The sequence below is a fragment of the Anas platyrhynchos genome, chromosome 9 (genome assembly GCF_047663525.1).
Source record: "Anas platyrhynchos isolate ZD024472 breed Pekin duck chromosome 9, IASCAAS_PekinDuck_T2T, whole genome shotgun sequence".
In the NCBI taxonomy this organism is placed as follows: Eukaryota; Metazoa; Chordata; class Aves; order Anseriformes; family Anatidae; genus Anas; species Anas platyrhynchos.
Window position 1 is genome coordinate 7,592,938 of NC_092595.1, and position 14,924 is coordinate 7,607,861.

General features: G+C 39.8%; 1 protein-coding gene across 2 annotated transcripts in view; it reads left to right on the plus strand.

Annotated features, from left to right (window-relative positions):
* The window catches only part of USP13 (ubiquitin specific peptidase 13), a 47,426-nt gene that overhangs the window by 16,811 nt on the left and 15,691 nt on the right, over positions 1-14,924 (plus strand). For both annotated transcript variants that reach the window (XM_027464511.3, XM_027464512.3), the window contains 7 exons: positions 4,080-4,201; positions 4,635-4,777; positions 5,008-5,192; positions 9,535-9,629; positions 10,281-10,468; positions 11,837-11,908; positions 12,171-12,264. In XM_027464511.3, coding sequence (XP_027320312.1) covers positions 4,080-4,201; positions 4,635-4,777; positions 5,008-5,192; positions 9,535-9,629; positions 10,281-10,468; positions 11,837-11,908; positions 12,171-12,264 — 899 coding nt within the window. The remainder of the gene's footprint in view (positions 1-4,079; positions 4,202-4,634; positions 4,778-5,007; positions 5,193-9,534; positions 9,630-10,280; positions 10,469-11,836; positions 11,909-12,170; positions 12,265-14,924) is intronic.

A 14,924-nucleotide genomic window follows, 5' to 3' on the forward strand; every position in this document is an offset into this window, starting at 1 on the left:
TGCAGCAATTTGCGAGAGCTCTGTTTTGAGCAAAGTCAGGGCTGACTTAGACCATCAATTAAAACAGTTTTCAAGTACCCAAATGAACAGCTCTGTCAGCAATCTGTGAGGATGGTAATTGCTGATGAGAGGAGCCTCACTGGCAAGGAGTATCCATGGCACGCAGCTGGTCTCTGAGAAGGCATTGGAAAGGAAGAGAAAACTTTCACTTAGGGAGTCGGGAGAACGTGTAAACCTCTCCTGCCTGGCACCTGCCAATGAATGGCAGTGGTAGTACTGAAAGCTGGAGTTTCCAAGTGTAAAGACCATTTGTTAAAGTGACCACGCTGGGTTTGAGCACAGCTCCACTTAGCTCTCTAATTTCTCATAGCAGCCATAGCAGGACCCTGTTTTCAGTAAGGACGCTTCTGTTTTATAAGCTGCTAAAGGGGACTTTAACCACTAGAGGCTTATGTTTATGTAAGTAAACACATATAGCTATATACAAACTCATGAATGGAAAAAAAAAAGTATCTTAGGAAGATTTTAGTATGTCCTGACAATAGTTTTAAATTTTAGCCCAGTAAGATTGTACCATCTTCTGAGCAGTAACAGGGAAACTGATCAGACCATGAGTAAACCTGTTGCCTTCTTGCTTGAGTATAAAACGGTGAGCAAATACCTTACACTAATCAAGTCTTAGTCTACTGTTTTAGGTGGAACTGTGGAAAATTAGGCTAGCTTAAAAAAGGCTAACGGTGTTAGCAAAGTAGTCTAGAATTTTAATTTTGGTGGATGAGCTTTGCTTGTTTAACTCATGACTGTACCAGAAATCCCATGGACGAGGTCTCTATCTTGCAACAAGAATGTGATATTAATGCTTTGGAGATGTAGCAAGCAATATGAATGTGGTTTTTACATATAGTGACTAATGGGAATGATTCTAGTCGAATGTTTTGCTTTTCCTTTTCATATAAAGGAGAATGCTATGGCTGTAAAATATTTCTTCTGTTTCTTCATTTTTAGTTAGTTTGTCTGATGAGGTTGGTGTTTCAGACGTGCCTGAAGACGAACTGAATAGCTTGTAGTTTGCAAAGTGCTGCTGCAATTCGTTATTATTTAGAGGCTTCAGGAAGAAATTACTGATTTAAAGACTTAATCCTCCTTTTCCAAGTTGACACAAATTTGTCGATTAATTTCAGTGAGAGCAGGGTCAAGCCCAGATTCCTGTCTTTCTAGGCTTTCAAAGGTAATTGCAGTCTCATTAGTCAACATCTTCATTCAATTTTCACATTTGTGTTCCCTTTCATACACACAGACACATCCATACGCACAGGATATCCTGTTTAGAGGTCCTGCCTGGAATCTCCTTATGCCCCTATTATTAGTGCCATCAGTTGGTAACTTGTCTAAATCTGATCTGGGCAAGTCCACTCCTTCCCCTCGGGTGGGTTGGCTTACAGTACCCCGTCTTCCACCTGCAGCTGCTGTTTTCAGTCAGCCCAGCAGCAATGCATTTCTCACTGTCACTGAAGTGACGCCTGGGAGCTGGAGTAAATTTACTCTACTGACTGCTTGCCCAAAATAACGTCAGTCGAGCCTCTGTTTTAACGTGTCTGTTATTTTGCTTTCCCTGTTGTCCTGGCCTCCCAGCACAACACTTGTGACCTATGGGCACTCTGCTTTAGTGACCACAGTGTTTAAGTGGGGCTCTGACTGGGCTCTGTAAAGCTGTTCGTCTACTGGAATGGGAATGTTGTCATGTGGACATTCACCACCAAGCTGTCAGCTCCTTAGAAAGTGTAGTGTTTGGTTGTCTTGTGGCAGCCGTAGAACTGGAGTGAACCTTTTATTGCCCAGAGATTCTTCTACACACAGGGTATCTTGGAAGATCATCCTTGCCTAAGAAACAGCCGTGTATGAAGCATAGAACTTGAAAGTTTATCCAACTTAGTGCCTTTATTCTTACACTATCTTATAGTCAAATATGCTCAAATCTGCAAGTAGAATTCCCCCACTCCTTTCCCACAGTTACTCTTTTTCCTTTGTCAAATTCTGCACTGGTTTTAAAATCCACATTAGAAGTGTTCTGCAGGCTATGCATGATGCCCAGTGGCTATGCGGTCAGCCTCACTTAGCGTGGGCTCCACTGCCTCCCAATGTACTGGTCATCTGCTTTTATTATAGCTAAGCTCGTGCTTTCTTAGCTACATTGGCCTTTGCACAGACACAGAAAATATAATACAGGTGGAACTTCTTACCATACTTAGCAGCTGTGGCTCTCTGCATACAAGCCAAGATTTGAAAGCGTAAGTAGTTATTTGGGGATTTTCAACTTGACATCATTAAGGGGCCTGCCTGACAGTGAACATAAGGGATTAGTTTATGAGGCTGTCTGCTGTATCAAGAGCTTTGAGTGTGTGACCTTGGAAGTCCTTTCCACCCTTATGTGCTGGACATGAACACTGAGAAACTGGCCTCAGAGTGACAATTGCCAAAAATCATTAGCAGTCCTTGTCATCCTTCAGAAGTAGTAGGTAAGTGGAATGGAAGCGTACCAGCTTTATGTGGTCACTGTTACAAGTGGAGTTGCAAGTTAAATCTTCATCATTTATTTATTTATTTATTTTCCCTGGAATTGGTATGATGTTGTGTGTATCCTTCTGTAAAATAAGAAGCGCAACGTCTGCTGTGTCAGACGTTCAGAATGCCATGCTCACAGGACATCGTGTTTTGCTTTTCTAGTAATGTGCATGGTATGAAGCCTAAAAAGGTAAAAAGGAACTTTTTCTCTTCCCGATGCAAGCAAAAGGCTGATGCTCCTAAGTATGTGATGTCCTTAAATGGCAGGAGCTGATTGCTAATAGGATACTCAGTCTTTCGTCTCTGGATCCCTAGCTCAGCTGCGGGTCAGGTCAGTAGCAGAAGTTGCTGGTGAGGTGAGCTGAAGAGCGTGCCTGAATTCTGAACCCAGGCAGCCGTATCATTGCTGTTCCTGTATAGCATATTGTAAATACTACAAGCTTTTAATGTTGGTCTCATAAAGAAATGGAAATACCAGCAGACCTTACACATGTCTTCAGATAACCATTACTGGCTGATGTGAGCTGTCCTCAGGTTCCCTCTGGTGGTAGAGGGAAGTGTGTGTGACTGCAAGCCCTGGAAGAGGCGTTTGCTGCCTTTAAGCCTGCCTCAGCATCCAACATATTTTATTCTTTGAGGAACCTGCACAGGTTGAAATCTTCGTAGTGTTTAGGAGGTGGTCAGCACTTTTGTTTTTGCCATGCTGGCCACAGTCAAGTTTCATATACGGGCATTACGTGAAATTTATTGGTGATGTGTTGCCATATGGAGATGCTCAGTTTCTTTGCTTTGTAAGGAAGAGCTTAGAGTTGCAGACTGCATCTGTTGAGATTTTTCTTCTTCATCAAAACACAAGCTTGTAGTACAAACTGTGAAAGGAGCCCAGAGTTAAGTGAGGTTGGTGGTTATCTCTATTATGCTGCAGTAAGAAATAAACTGCACTTGCTTTTAGCTGTCTGAGGCTAGGGATGAGATGTGGGAATACTTCCATCCATGGACATCCTGGGAGGAAAGGCCACAGATGGAAGATGAATGATGGCCGCAATGTGTTTCAGGTGGGTCTGTGATCCCAAAAATATGGGGTGCTGAAACAGAGGTGTGTTGTTTCTGCTGTGCACTTTAGGCATAGCTACTGTGACAATGTTTCAAGATTCTAGGTGAAATGCACATCAGTATTACATGCTGATTTTGTCCAAAGTGAGCAAAATTTTGTTAGCTCTCTCCCAGAATGAAGTGTCTGCAATAGCAGACTGCTTGGAAAGGGGCCAGATCAACTGTGATTGTGACTGGGGATCAGATTAATTTGGAAATGTTGGTCCTCAGCACATGGTGAGATGGTGAGATTTCAGTTTAGATCAGGATTTCACAAATATTTTTAGCCAGAAGAAACTACTGACAGTGTAAGTTTCTAGGCTGATGCCAGGCAGGCAATGCCTCATATAGTACTACTGTCACAGTTTAGGAACCTTGATCTCGGAACAGTCTCCTAACATTGCCCATCTTTTTTTTTTTTGCAGATCTAGAGACAAACAGTGATCTGAACGGTGATGACTTTGAATACGAAGATGAAGCAAAACTTGTTCTATTTCCTGATCACTATGAAATCTCATTGCCAAACATAGAAGAGTTACCAGCACTGGTCAGTGAGTGTGTGCAAATGGTGATAGGAATTTTATTCTTATCAAGATGGAGTTTCACTTTTTTTTTTTTTTTTTTTTTTTTTTTTTTTACTTATGGTGCTTCTTTTTTACGTAAAGGTATTAACCAACTCTAATACAGGCAGGCATTTTAAAAATCTGTTTTGTCTTCGTTTCTTGGATTTCCTTTTACCTGCTGTATTCCGTCTCTTCTTATGATGCCAGCTTGTCCCAGGGAAATTCATGTATTATATGTTGTGCTTACTCCCCTGCTAAAATAATAACTGCAATCCAGAAAAATACTGGTGTACCCAAACATATAAAAAGTCTTATTGATACACAGTTCAATGTGGTTAGCAACTAGGCTGGATGTCAAGTTCTCACCAGTCACTGAACCATGTTAGGTTTTGAGATTGATCTTCCTTTGCCTTCCAGGTGACGATAGCTTGTGATGCACTCCTCAGCGCAAAATCGCCCTACAGGAAGCAGGAACCTGACTCCTGGGAAGAAGAGCTACAGGCGTCTAAACATGCCAAAACACTTGTACAGTTAGACAATGGTGTTAGAATTCCCCCCAGGTGAGTATAGCAAGGTTTATTCATTTTTGGCTAATACAGTCCAGAGTTAAAAATGAATAAATAAATAAAAATTAATGCCGGTAACTCAGCCAGCAATTCTCTTGCACAGCTCCTGGCTGGCCGTGTATGTTTGGTTTGTCCTACCAGGTCAAACTGGGAATCATTCTGAGAATCCAGAACTGCTTTCTGCCTTACTTATTTCTGTCATTTCTTGCTTCTTTCTCTTGCAGTGGTTGGAAGTGCTCAAAATGTGACCTGCGGGAGAACCTGTGGCTAAACCTGACAGATGGCTCGGTGTTGTGTGGGAAGTGGTTCTTTGATGGCAGTGGAGGGAATGGACATGCAGTGGAGCACTACAAGGAGACGGGCTATCCCCTGGCAGTGAAGTTGGGAACCATCACTCCTGATGGAGCAGGTCAGCCACTTGGCAGGTTCTGAGATGGGGAGTCTTGTCTGCATGAGACTAACAGTGTAAATCTATTACCAGCTGGGTTTGTGCCTCCAGTGCAAGTATTTGTTAAATTGATATGGAAAGGAAAGCCCTGTGAGTTTGTGAATCTTGATCAATTTGATGAGAACGATACACTCCATTTGGAGAGAGCTCTTGCATTTTTTTAATCTGTTCTTCTCTTCCTGTTTTGTGTTTGATATAAATATTATTTTGGTTTTGTATAATAGTAGATTCATAATAGATTGGGAAGAAGGGTGTTGTTTGGAACCAGCATAGTCCTGAGAAACAATATTTTTAGTTCAGCTAAGTTTGCTGTGTAATGTAGGGCAAATGGTTCAATTTTATATAACATAAAAATCATTATTCTGTTATTGTTTCTAAGTCAGAAAAGTCTATTTTTTTTAAACATGTATTTTTTTTTATCTACTGGGAAGTGTTCTATTGTTCTGTGATTTGGTAACATTTTGTTCAGTGTAATGAACACTCACCTTCATGAGGCTGCTGTGATGCATGCTTGGTAGGGGGAAAAAGCTATAGGAGTATCCTAGTTAGCATATTCTCATTGTGTGACATTCTGCAGTGTTGCTGTGGAGAGGGTTATGGGGTGTGAGAAGTACAAGGAATAAAACCATGAGAAGCAGAAAAAGTCATAAGCAAAGAGATCCTTTGCTGCAGATGTAAGGAGGGGGAAAAAAAGGAATATCAGACAGCATGATTATGTTTGGTTTTTAGTGCTGGTGGCCATATGGATGAAAAACAGCTTTTTAGAACAGCAACTCCCCATTTATTTATTTATTTATTTACATACATCAGTTGAGAATTTTTCATCTTTAAGTCCTATTCAGTTTCAGGGAAAGGAGAGTGTAGTCAGATTCTACCAGCTGTGCCACAGAAACACTGTGCAAAATTAGTTCTCTTCTCTCCCAAATGGAATAATTTTTTTTCTTGGGTGGACCTGGTATCAGATGATTCCTATCTGAATCTCTCAAATACTGAAGGTGGTTAGGATTTTCCTGGATGTAGGTTCAACTGCATCTACAAAATAAACAATAAGCTTTAGTGTTTGTTTCAATTCTTTTTTTTTTTTTTTTTTGGCATCTTTTCTAGCAGTACTTCTTTCCTACAGCTGCTGTACTTCTGCCTCCCACTGATCAGCTGCTTCTTCTCTCATGTGGCCTTTGGGATAACAAAGGACAGGCTGTCATCTTTCCCTCTGAATAAGGGGCAGCAGCTGTTCTCCACAGACCTTTGTTCTTCTGGATGATGTTAACTTGGTGTCCCTATAGAAAAGACTTCCCTCCCCCAACCTTTCTTGTTTCCTTTTCAGTAATCATTCTCTCTGATCTATATTACAATGGTAATCATAACCTCTCTATAGGGCTGGATGACAGATGAGCTTCAGGAAAGAGGCCCCATGGCTGATCGTGACGTAAAGTCTGTCTGGTTTCTGCTTCCCTGGGCTGGAGGTGAAGAGGTAATGGTAGAGGAGTAATAAGTGTTGGTCCCTCTGCTGACATAACTTAATTGTTTTTCACACCAGTAAGAAGGAAAAAGAGGTGGTGCCAGTACTCTGCTTATATCTACCCTATTTATACACAGAGGGAGCAGAGGAGAGCAGCTCCCTGTCTTTTCTTGGGAAATCTGTCGCATACAGTGTGAGGGATTTCTGGGGCATTAGCCCCCTTTTGTAGTGTTCTGTCAACAAAAAGATCTGGGATCAGGTCAGAAATTGAACCAAACTTCTGTATTCCACCCTAGGACCTTGGATGCACAGAAATCAAGTTTCCTTCTCTAGGCTGAGTACTTCTTGGCAGTCTGTGCTACCTGCTACATCTCTTGACAGCGTCATTAGGTTTGATTTGAAGTATTTGTGAGGTAACGTGTTTGAAACTGCTCTGAGGACTGGAATAGGTGTTCAGCAGTACAGGCCCTATCTGACAGGTTCTTGAATGAAGTGCTTTGTGGATCCCAGTCTCAATAATTGTCAGATACTTCTCTGGGGAATCCTGTGCAACTTGTTTCTTCATGGACCATTCCCCTTTATGCTTTAAGTAGGAAAGTGTGATGTCCACGCAGCCAGTACAGGCATAAATCTTGAGCTCGAGAAGCAAAGGAAGTAAAGGTAGCATGGTCACTTTTTTTTTTCTTACTGCAGTAGAAATTACAATGATTATTCTCTGTTTAAAAATGTTTTGTGGTGCCTATCTCAGATTTTTCATGTTTTCTTGCTTTTTTCTTGTATTCCTCTTACTTTCTTACTCTGACATCAGCCTTTGTGTGTCACACTTGCTGACTTGTATACAGACTCTTGCAGGAGAGCACTACAGACCTGTGTTTGGGGGCTATCATATTCTTTCTATAATTTGCTGCCCTCTGATTTTTTTAAATATGTGATTTTTTTTTTTTGTCTTATGAATTTAAGTTGGCTACACAGCAGAAAGTACTGAAATATATGAGACGAGCTGAACCTGAGGGAAGGTTAACGTTACATGTTCCATTTCTGTTGCTCTGGGTTGGCAGTCCCAGATGTCTCTCTCCATTCACCAGAAATGAGGAAAAACAAAATCAAAGCTTCCATGTTGAAAGAAGTCACCTGAGATCAGTTGATGTGTAATCTTGCTTGGGTAAGGTGTTTGAGCTTTACAGGATATTTTGGCTGTTCTATGACCTCGCCAGGAGACTATGGGAATGTTGTGATCTCATGTGTGTGGATGAGGTGTCATGTCTTCTGGGCACGCTTGCTACCATGCAGTGGAATTCCAGCAGATGGGCAGCTACAGCCCCACACATGCCAGAGGGGTCACGAGGACCAATGTTAATAAAGGGTGTGATGGCCGATCAGCAGAAAGCAGCACAACCCAAAACCACCATTCCTCAGTTTGAGAGAGTTAATGTTTTTTTAAGGGCTGCCAAATTTTAAGTTGCATTTAGATCTTAGGATGGTGGCTAGTCCTCAAGCTGTCATTTCAGCTTGAGTTTCCTACTAGCAGTCCCCAAGGAGACTGCCTTCTTGTTAAATTCTTACACATGTGATGGGCTGAGGCAAAGCCAAGGTCTGTAGTTGCCAGGAGGGAGCAAAATAATGACCCTTCAGAGGTGGTATTTGTGCTGTGAACAGCCTTTATCTGGATTCCTGCTCTCTCCTCCTAAGTTTATTTCTGTTTTCTTCTGGTTCAGATTTCTCTGTCAGCCTGGATGTAGTCACATGGAGCAAGGTTACTGAGAGAAACTCTGCTGGGTGTGAAGGGCACTTGGCTGAGAGGAGTGCAGGCAGACTGGTAGAGGGATTCTGGGGTTCGGTGTGAGTAGAGACCAGAGCAGGGAAGTACTCATAAACTACAGAGGAATAGGGTAGAAAAGAGAGAAAGGAGATGGAAGGCCTGTTCAAGTCTTTCTCGTGGGTGTCTTATAACACCTATCTTTATATGATGCCCGCAGCTTTGTTTTTTACACAAGTAGGTAAAAACTCAGCTTCATTACAAGTCTTGCTTGGTAAATGCTAAAAATGAGTTATCTCCATTTTCTCCCTCTGTTGGATTTATTAAACTTGGTTTCATAATGAAAATATCACTAGACATATTGCTTCCTTCCTCAGTTTGAACTTTGCCCTTCCTAAATGTTTATGGGCCATAAGGACCTATTTTAAAACTAGAACTGAAATTTAAATCTTTCATATAATAAAGCCAGACACCTCAATAATGAAATCAGCCTTTCTCCCTAACCACAAGATTAATCTTCTAAGTCTAGTCCAAGTTTCATCTAATAAAGACATGCACAGTTTTTCCTGCATCTCCACAGGAAAAGGAAATCAGTGGATTCCTTGAACTGTACTACAAACACCACTGGCAGTAGTCAGTGGGCTCCACGTGCTCAGTTTTAATGCAATTGCCTGTATCTAGTAGCTCCACAAAAAATCAGAATCTCTCGTTGTCATGTTCAAAACGTAGACTGTCTGAATCTGAGAATTTCATGTTCCCTGTTCCTTCTTCTTGCTACAGATTTTTTTTACTTACTTTGGGGGGGAAATACTGTAATTGCTATAAACATTCTTAGGTTTTAATACTGTGAGGTCATCTAATTTGTTCTAAGAAGAAGAGTTGACGCGATTGTGTTGAAAATATTTAAGACATTTACTAAGCTGTGTGGGTCTGTATGCATACAGCTGTCTGTTGGTCCTAACCGAACCCAGAGAATACGAATTAGGCATCTTGCGTAGGCATGCCTGTACCGAGAATGCAATGTTAGTAAACAAAGAGAAGGAATAACATTTGATACAATAGATCATTTGTTCTCTTTGCTTTTCTAGATGTCTATTCCTTTGATGAAGAGGAGCCAGTTTTAGATCCGCACATAGCAAAGCATTTGGCACACTTTGGGATTGATATGCTGCAGATGCAAGTGGTAGGAAATGAATCTTCTTGGTTTCTTTTTCTCTTCTAGCTGGGGACAGGAAGAAATAGAAAAAAGATGCTTGTAGTTTATATTTGTGTGATTGCTTCAGACTGTTATGATAATATTTAATTTTGCAAAGTTTAGTCAGCCAGTCCATGTTCTATTTTCTGAGGTCTGGATGAGTGAATCGTTATTCTCAAATCTGAGAATTGCCTTTCCAAAAAGTTCCTTTGTAGTCAGCAGTTTATATGTGTCACTTCTCTTCTTCTGTGCCATTTTCCTTCAAGATGAAAAACGCCATTCAATTAGATAATAATATCTTGAATATTTAATTACAATGAGTGGAGGAAAGCCTGTTAATTGTGTAAGTAGATAAAAATATCAAGCAAAAATAAATTAATGGACAAGTAAAATGTGATTGAAAATGTCTTTATGTAAAGCTATAAATTTCAGTCTAGGTCTTGTTAATACAGACATTAAAAATGAATAAATACATACTTTCACTCAAGTGTAGAAGGAGTTGAATGAAGTTACCTTCATTTTCCTATTCCCATGGTTTGGCTCTTCTTATCTAGATTAGGTCACAAATTTCGTGATGATGACAGCAACAATATAATAGTGGTAGAAATTAAAAGGAAAAAAAATTCTTGTTTCTTTCAGACAGAGAATGGACTAAGAGATAATGATATAAAACCAAGAGTCTCAGAATGGGAAGTGATTCAGGAATCTGGAGTGAAACTCAAGCCCATGTATGGCCCAGGATATACTGGCATGAAGAACCTAGGAAATAGCTGCTACCTCAATGCTGTCATGCAAATCATTTTCAGCATCCCAGAGTTCCAGAGAGCGTAAGTAGCTCCAAGTTAGCTCTTGTTGTATTCCCCAATCTTTTTTTTTTTTTTTTTTTTTTTTTTCTGTGCAAAATGGTATTTTAATGTCTTACCTGCAAGCAGGTCTTTCAGTCAGTTCAGTGGCCAGTTAGAGGATTTAGTGATTGTGGTGTTCTATTCTGGATAAGGTTGGAATCCCAAACCTAATCTGCCTTTGAAATTGGAACTTGCTTTGGATTTGGTGTTTTTGTTTGGGTCTGCCTGTCATACATAATTAGCAAAACAGAAGAATGTGAAATACTCCTGACGAACCAAAACAGACCACATCACTCCAAGGAGAGAAACCTTTATATTTATATAAAGTATACAGTCTATGGTTTGGAATAAATTCAGGGTGCATTTTCCATCCACAGCTATGGTAGTGTGTGTTCTGGAAGTAAGGCTTTTAGATTTTGGAACACCTCCCAGGTTTACAAGTAGCAACTGCCTTCAGGAGAAGAAGAGGGAGAAAACTTGTGTTTGTTTACTTTGTTAGCCATATGGAGTAGAGTCTAATTGACAGCTTTTCTATCTCCATTTTTGAAAAACATAAAGATGGACTTTACTAAGGGAAGTGGTTTTCCACAGCATTGTCCTTGGAGTTTCCTGAAGCATACGTTATTAACAGAGCAGTGAAGATCTTTGGACCAGGCAGAAATTAGGTGTGTTCTTTCACTGTGGCCCTACCATGTAGCCTGTTATTACATCTGTTTTCAAGTGAAGGAATAGATAGCATGCTACAAAATGCTGCACTTTTCAACAAACTGGTTACAATAATATATACTTCAGTGGTTATTGTCAGGAGTTAGCATTTGTTTCTCTGAGGAAACTCAACAGAACCATTATTTTACATGTTTAGGTCCTGACTTTAAAAAAAAAAACAACAAACAAACAAACAAAAAATCCCACAAAACAAACAAAAAACAAAAAAAAAACAACCTTGGAATTTATTCCGCAGTGTTGGTCAAGACTAGGAAGTACATGTATATTGTTTCGCTGTAGTTTTTTAGTAACTCCATCTAGCAGCTACTTCACAATCAAGGAATAGAACTTAAATTCTTACTGAACAACACTGCTGTATCCTTCTCTCTAGCTAGAAGCTTCTAAGCAAAACTTAAATGTGCATTCCATAACTCCTTTACTCCTATTTCTTCCATGATAGAAACACTCACCAGGGACAGATTAAGTCATTGCTATGATGCAAAATTTGACTTCCTAGTACAGAGGGAGCTTGCAGATGTATCACTGCTGAACACTGAGTACCTGTTAGTATATCTCTGAGTAAATCTAGCTGTGATATTTGAATGTTTTTGTTTTGTTTTGTTCTGTTTTGTTCTTGCTGCTCAGGTATGTGGGAAACCTTCCAAGAATATATGACTACTCCCCTCTTGATCCAACGCAAGATTTCAACACTCAGATGTAAGTGACACTTTTCAGTGATTTACTTGGTCAATTTAAATAAAATCTGAATAATTGAATGGCAGGGCTGAAGAGCATGTCTTCATGGGCTTGAAAGCGAGAAATGGCACAGGGTAGAATGTGAAGACTTGTCTGCATAATTACAGATAATGTTTCCTCAGGGGCTCAAAGACACTATATTTCTTTTTTCCTTGGAAGAAATTTGTCTGTTCTTTACCTGTTTTCCCATGTTTTTCTTCCCCCCCCATTTTCTTCCCTACAGGGCTAAACTGGGACATGGCCTCCTTTCAGGCCAGTACTCTAAGCCACCCATGAAATCTGAGCTTATTGAACAGGTGATGAAAGAAGAACACAAGGTATTTGACTGAGCTTGTGCAGCCTGGTAACTAGGTAAAAATGATACCCTGAGAAAAGGGAACAGGTGTTGGGCATTGGAGAGCATGGGTGGATCCAGCATGGGATGCTTAGCAAGGTGGAATGAGCAGGATTCTTGTCAGGAATATATTAGTCAGGGACTATTTGTGCAAAGCATTAAAGCTACCATTGGTTCTGCTAATAACATTCTCCTGCTCCAGTAATGAGAGCAGAGCTTAGGTTTACCTTTTGGTTTACCTTTTCTGAGGAACAAAAAAAATGTAATTTAGAGAGTCCAGAGTATTTAGAAGAAAATGTCTAAGTCCTCTCTAAATTGCAGAAAGAAGGATAAAGAACTGAAGAGGTGCTTCTGAGAAGTGTCTGACGATATTCCACCTGATTTCAGGAGAAGCTATCAATGTAATGCAAGATTTAGCGGTGCTGGAGGCTTTCATTTGTGTGAAAGAGGTGTCATGCAGAGCTATATCCACTGAGGCTTGCTTCGAGTATTTTATGGTTACAGAAAACATGTGGAAGCACGCCTATGCCAGTGGGGTCTCTCCTAGAAAATGAACAGTAGATATGATTTTTGGATATAAATTGAAACTGTAACCACTGGACAGCCAAGCGTCAAGGCACATAGTGGCATCCATACACCTACACCTTTATCTGTGTATGCTTTCTCCATTCAGCAATGAATACTTTCACAATAATCAGAAAGCCTCCTCATATTCTTTTTCTGACAGTCTTTTGATTTTTTAGCAGTAAGGATAATTTTCGACCAAGGCCTGACTGATGTATTTTTGTCAGCAAGGTTCATGGGCACTACCTGATTCACCTTTTAATCTTTGTACCTGTTCTTACTTTTGTGAAGAAAAGCTGTCAGCAGCTTAGTGGTGAGCTGGGAAAGATTATTTTCTTTGTCCAGGTTAGTGTAATTTCCCTCAACATTTCAGAGTGAGAATAACACCAGTTCAGATTTTGTCACTTTGAACACTGATGTTTTTGGATTTGCCTGTTTTCCCTATAGTCACCCAATTAATAACTTCGTGGAGGAAAATCCTAGTTATTTGGTCAGTGTTCTCTACCCAAGTGAATCTGTTGAATTTTAGATTTGTTTTACTATTCGAATTATCTACTTTGAAACATCTTCTTTAGAGTGATGCTAGAAAAACTGCCTGGAATGTGTTTGTGTCCCTGCCAACCTCTCTTATTGTGATTCCAAGCAGCACGTGGAGCCAAAGTGCAGACTCCATAGATGGGATATTTAGAAACAAATGGTGAGCTAGCAGCCAATAGTGAAAATAATGCCTGTAGGAAAGAGCTTTCTTTATGGAGGAAAAGTTCTCTTACCAAGTCATATTTTCACAGATAATAGAAATCACATTTGCTTCTGTCACAGAAGCATGATGATGTTTTCCATGGAAGTAGATGTTTTCCTCTACCTTCCTCTATTAGTTATTGGTATAGGAAATTCTCCTAAAATAAGAATGTCAGGGAGATACTGGACAAAGACCGAACATCTGGTACACAATAGTTTGCAGGATTTGAAAGCTTCATGTCTCAAAGCGATTGTTTTGTACAAAAAATAGTCATTGGTTTGGTGCAACCAATCACACGTGGCTTATGGTTCCTTTAAATAAAGTTAAAATCTATCAATGCATCACTATAACTAAGAAGTAGAATAATTTCAACAGACTTCTCACCTTAAATTCTGTACACTGATGACCTACTTTGTTAAATGAATACAGGATATGAATGAAGAATTACGTGCTGGAAGATCAGGACTCTTAGAATAAACCTACATCTGCATGTTTAGGCCAGTGGTCACTCCTAGCAATGAGATGCATTTTAATGACAAATAGTATATTTCTGTCAGGTAGTTAGTAGTAGCCATGTGTTGTTATTTATGAATATCTGTATTATTCATAAGGTCAGTTTCATAAAATTGTAGTTGTATGTATCAGATGAGTTCCTTATCAAGCAAATCCTAGCAGTTACCAGTATTTGAATCAGCCTTTATTTATTCTTTTTATTTAATATTTTTTTTTACTCCTTTTATTCTTTGTATTGAAGAATTACTTAGAAAAAATAAATATAGCTGTTTTCTCTGTTCCCTCACTCTGGATATACAAATGTAGGTTTTGTGGGCTTGAGGGTGTTTCCCTGCCCTGCCAGCTTTTCCGCAAAATACCAGTATACATACAGATAATATTTCTCATCCAGATAGCTGTACTGATATTTAAAATAAACTAATATGATTGCAGAGGATTTTAGGCCCTCAACATTTTCAAGTGCTTCAGTTTCGTGTCTATAAAATCAATTATTCATTTTATTTTTATTCTCTCCCCCCTCTTTTTTTGCCTCCTACATGCAAAGAAGTTCTTTAGCTTTCTGGGTCTTTGGAATTCATCCAAAGTTTTTTGGAGTTGTTGCCTGTAAAAGCATTCATGTGAGATCTGCATTGGTCCAGCACAGTCTATATTTAGCTAAACTGTTTTGCAACTGTTGATGGGGAAAGTATGCCAGGTATTCTATAAATATTCATGATTCTGGGGAGCTGAAATCTTTTTGCCACAGGAGCTGTATCTGGGAATGGCAGCCACTTGGACCCACTTTGATATGAAGAACAGATTGAAAGCTTCAATGCTCATCAACTAGG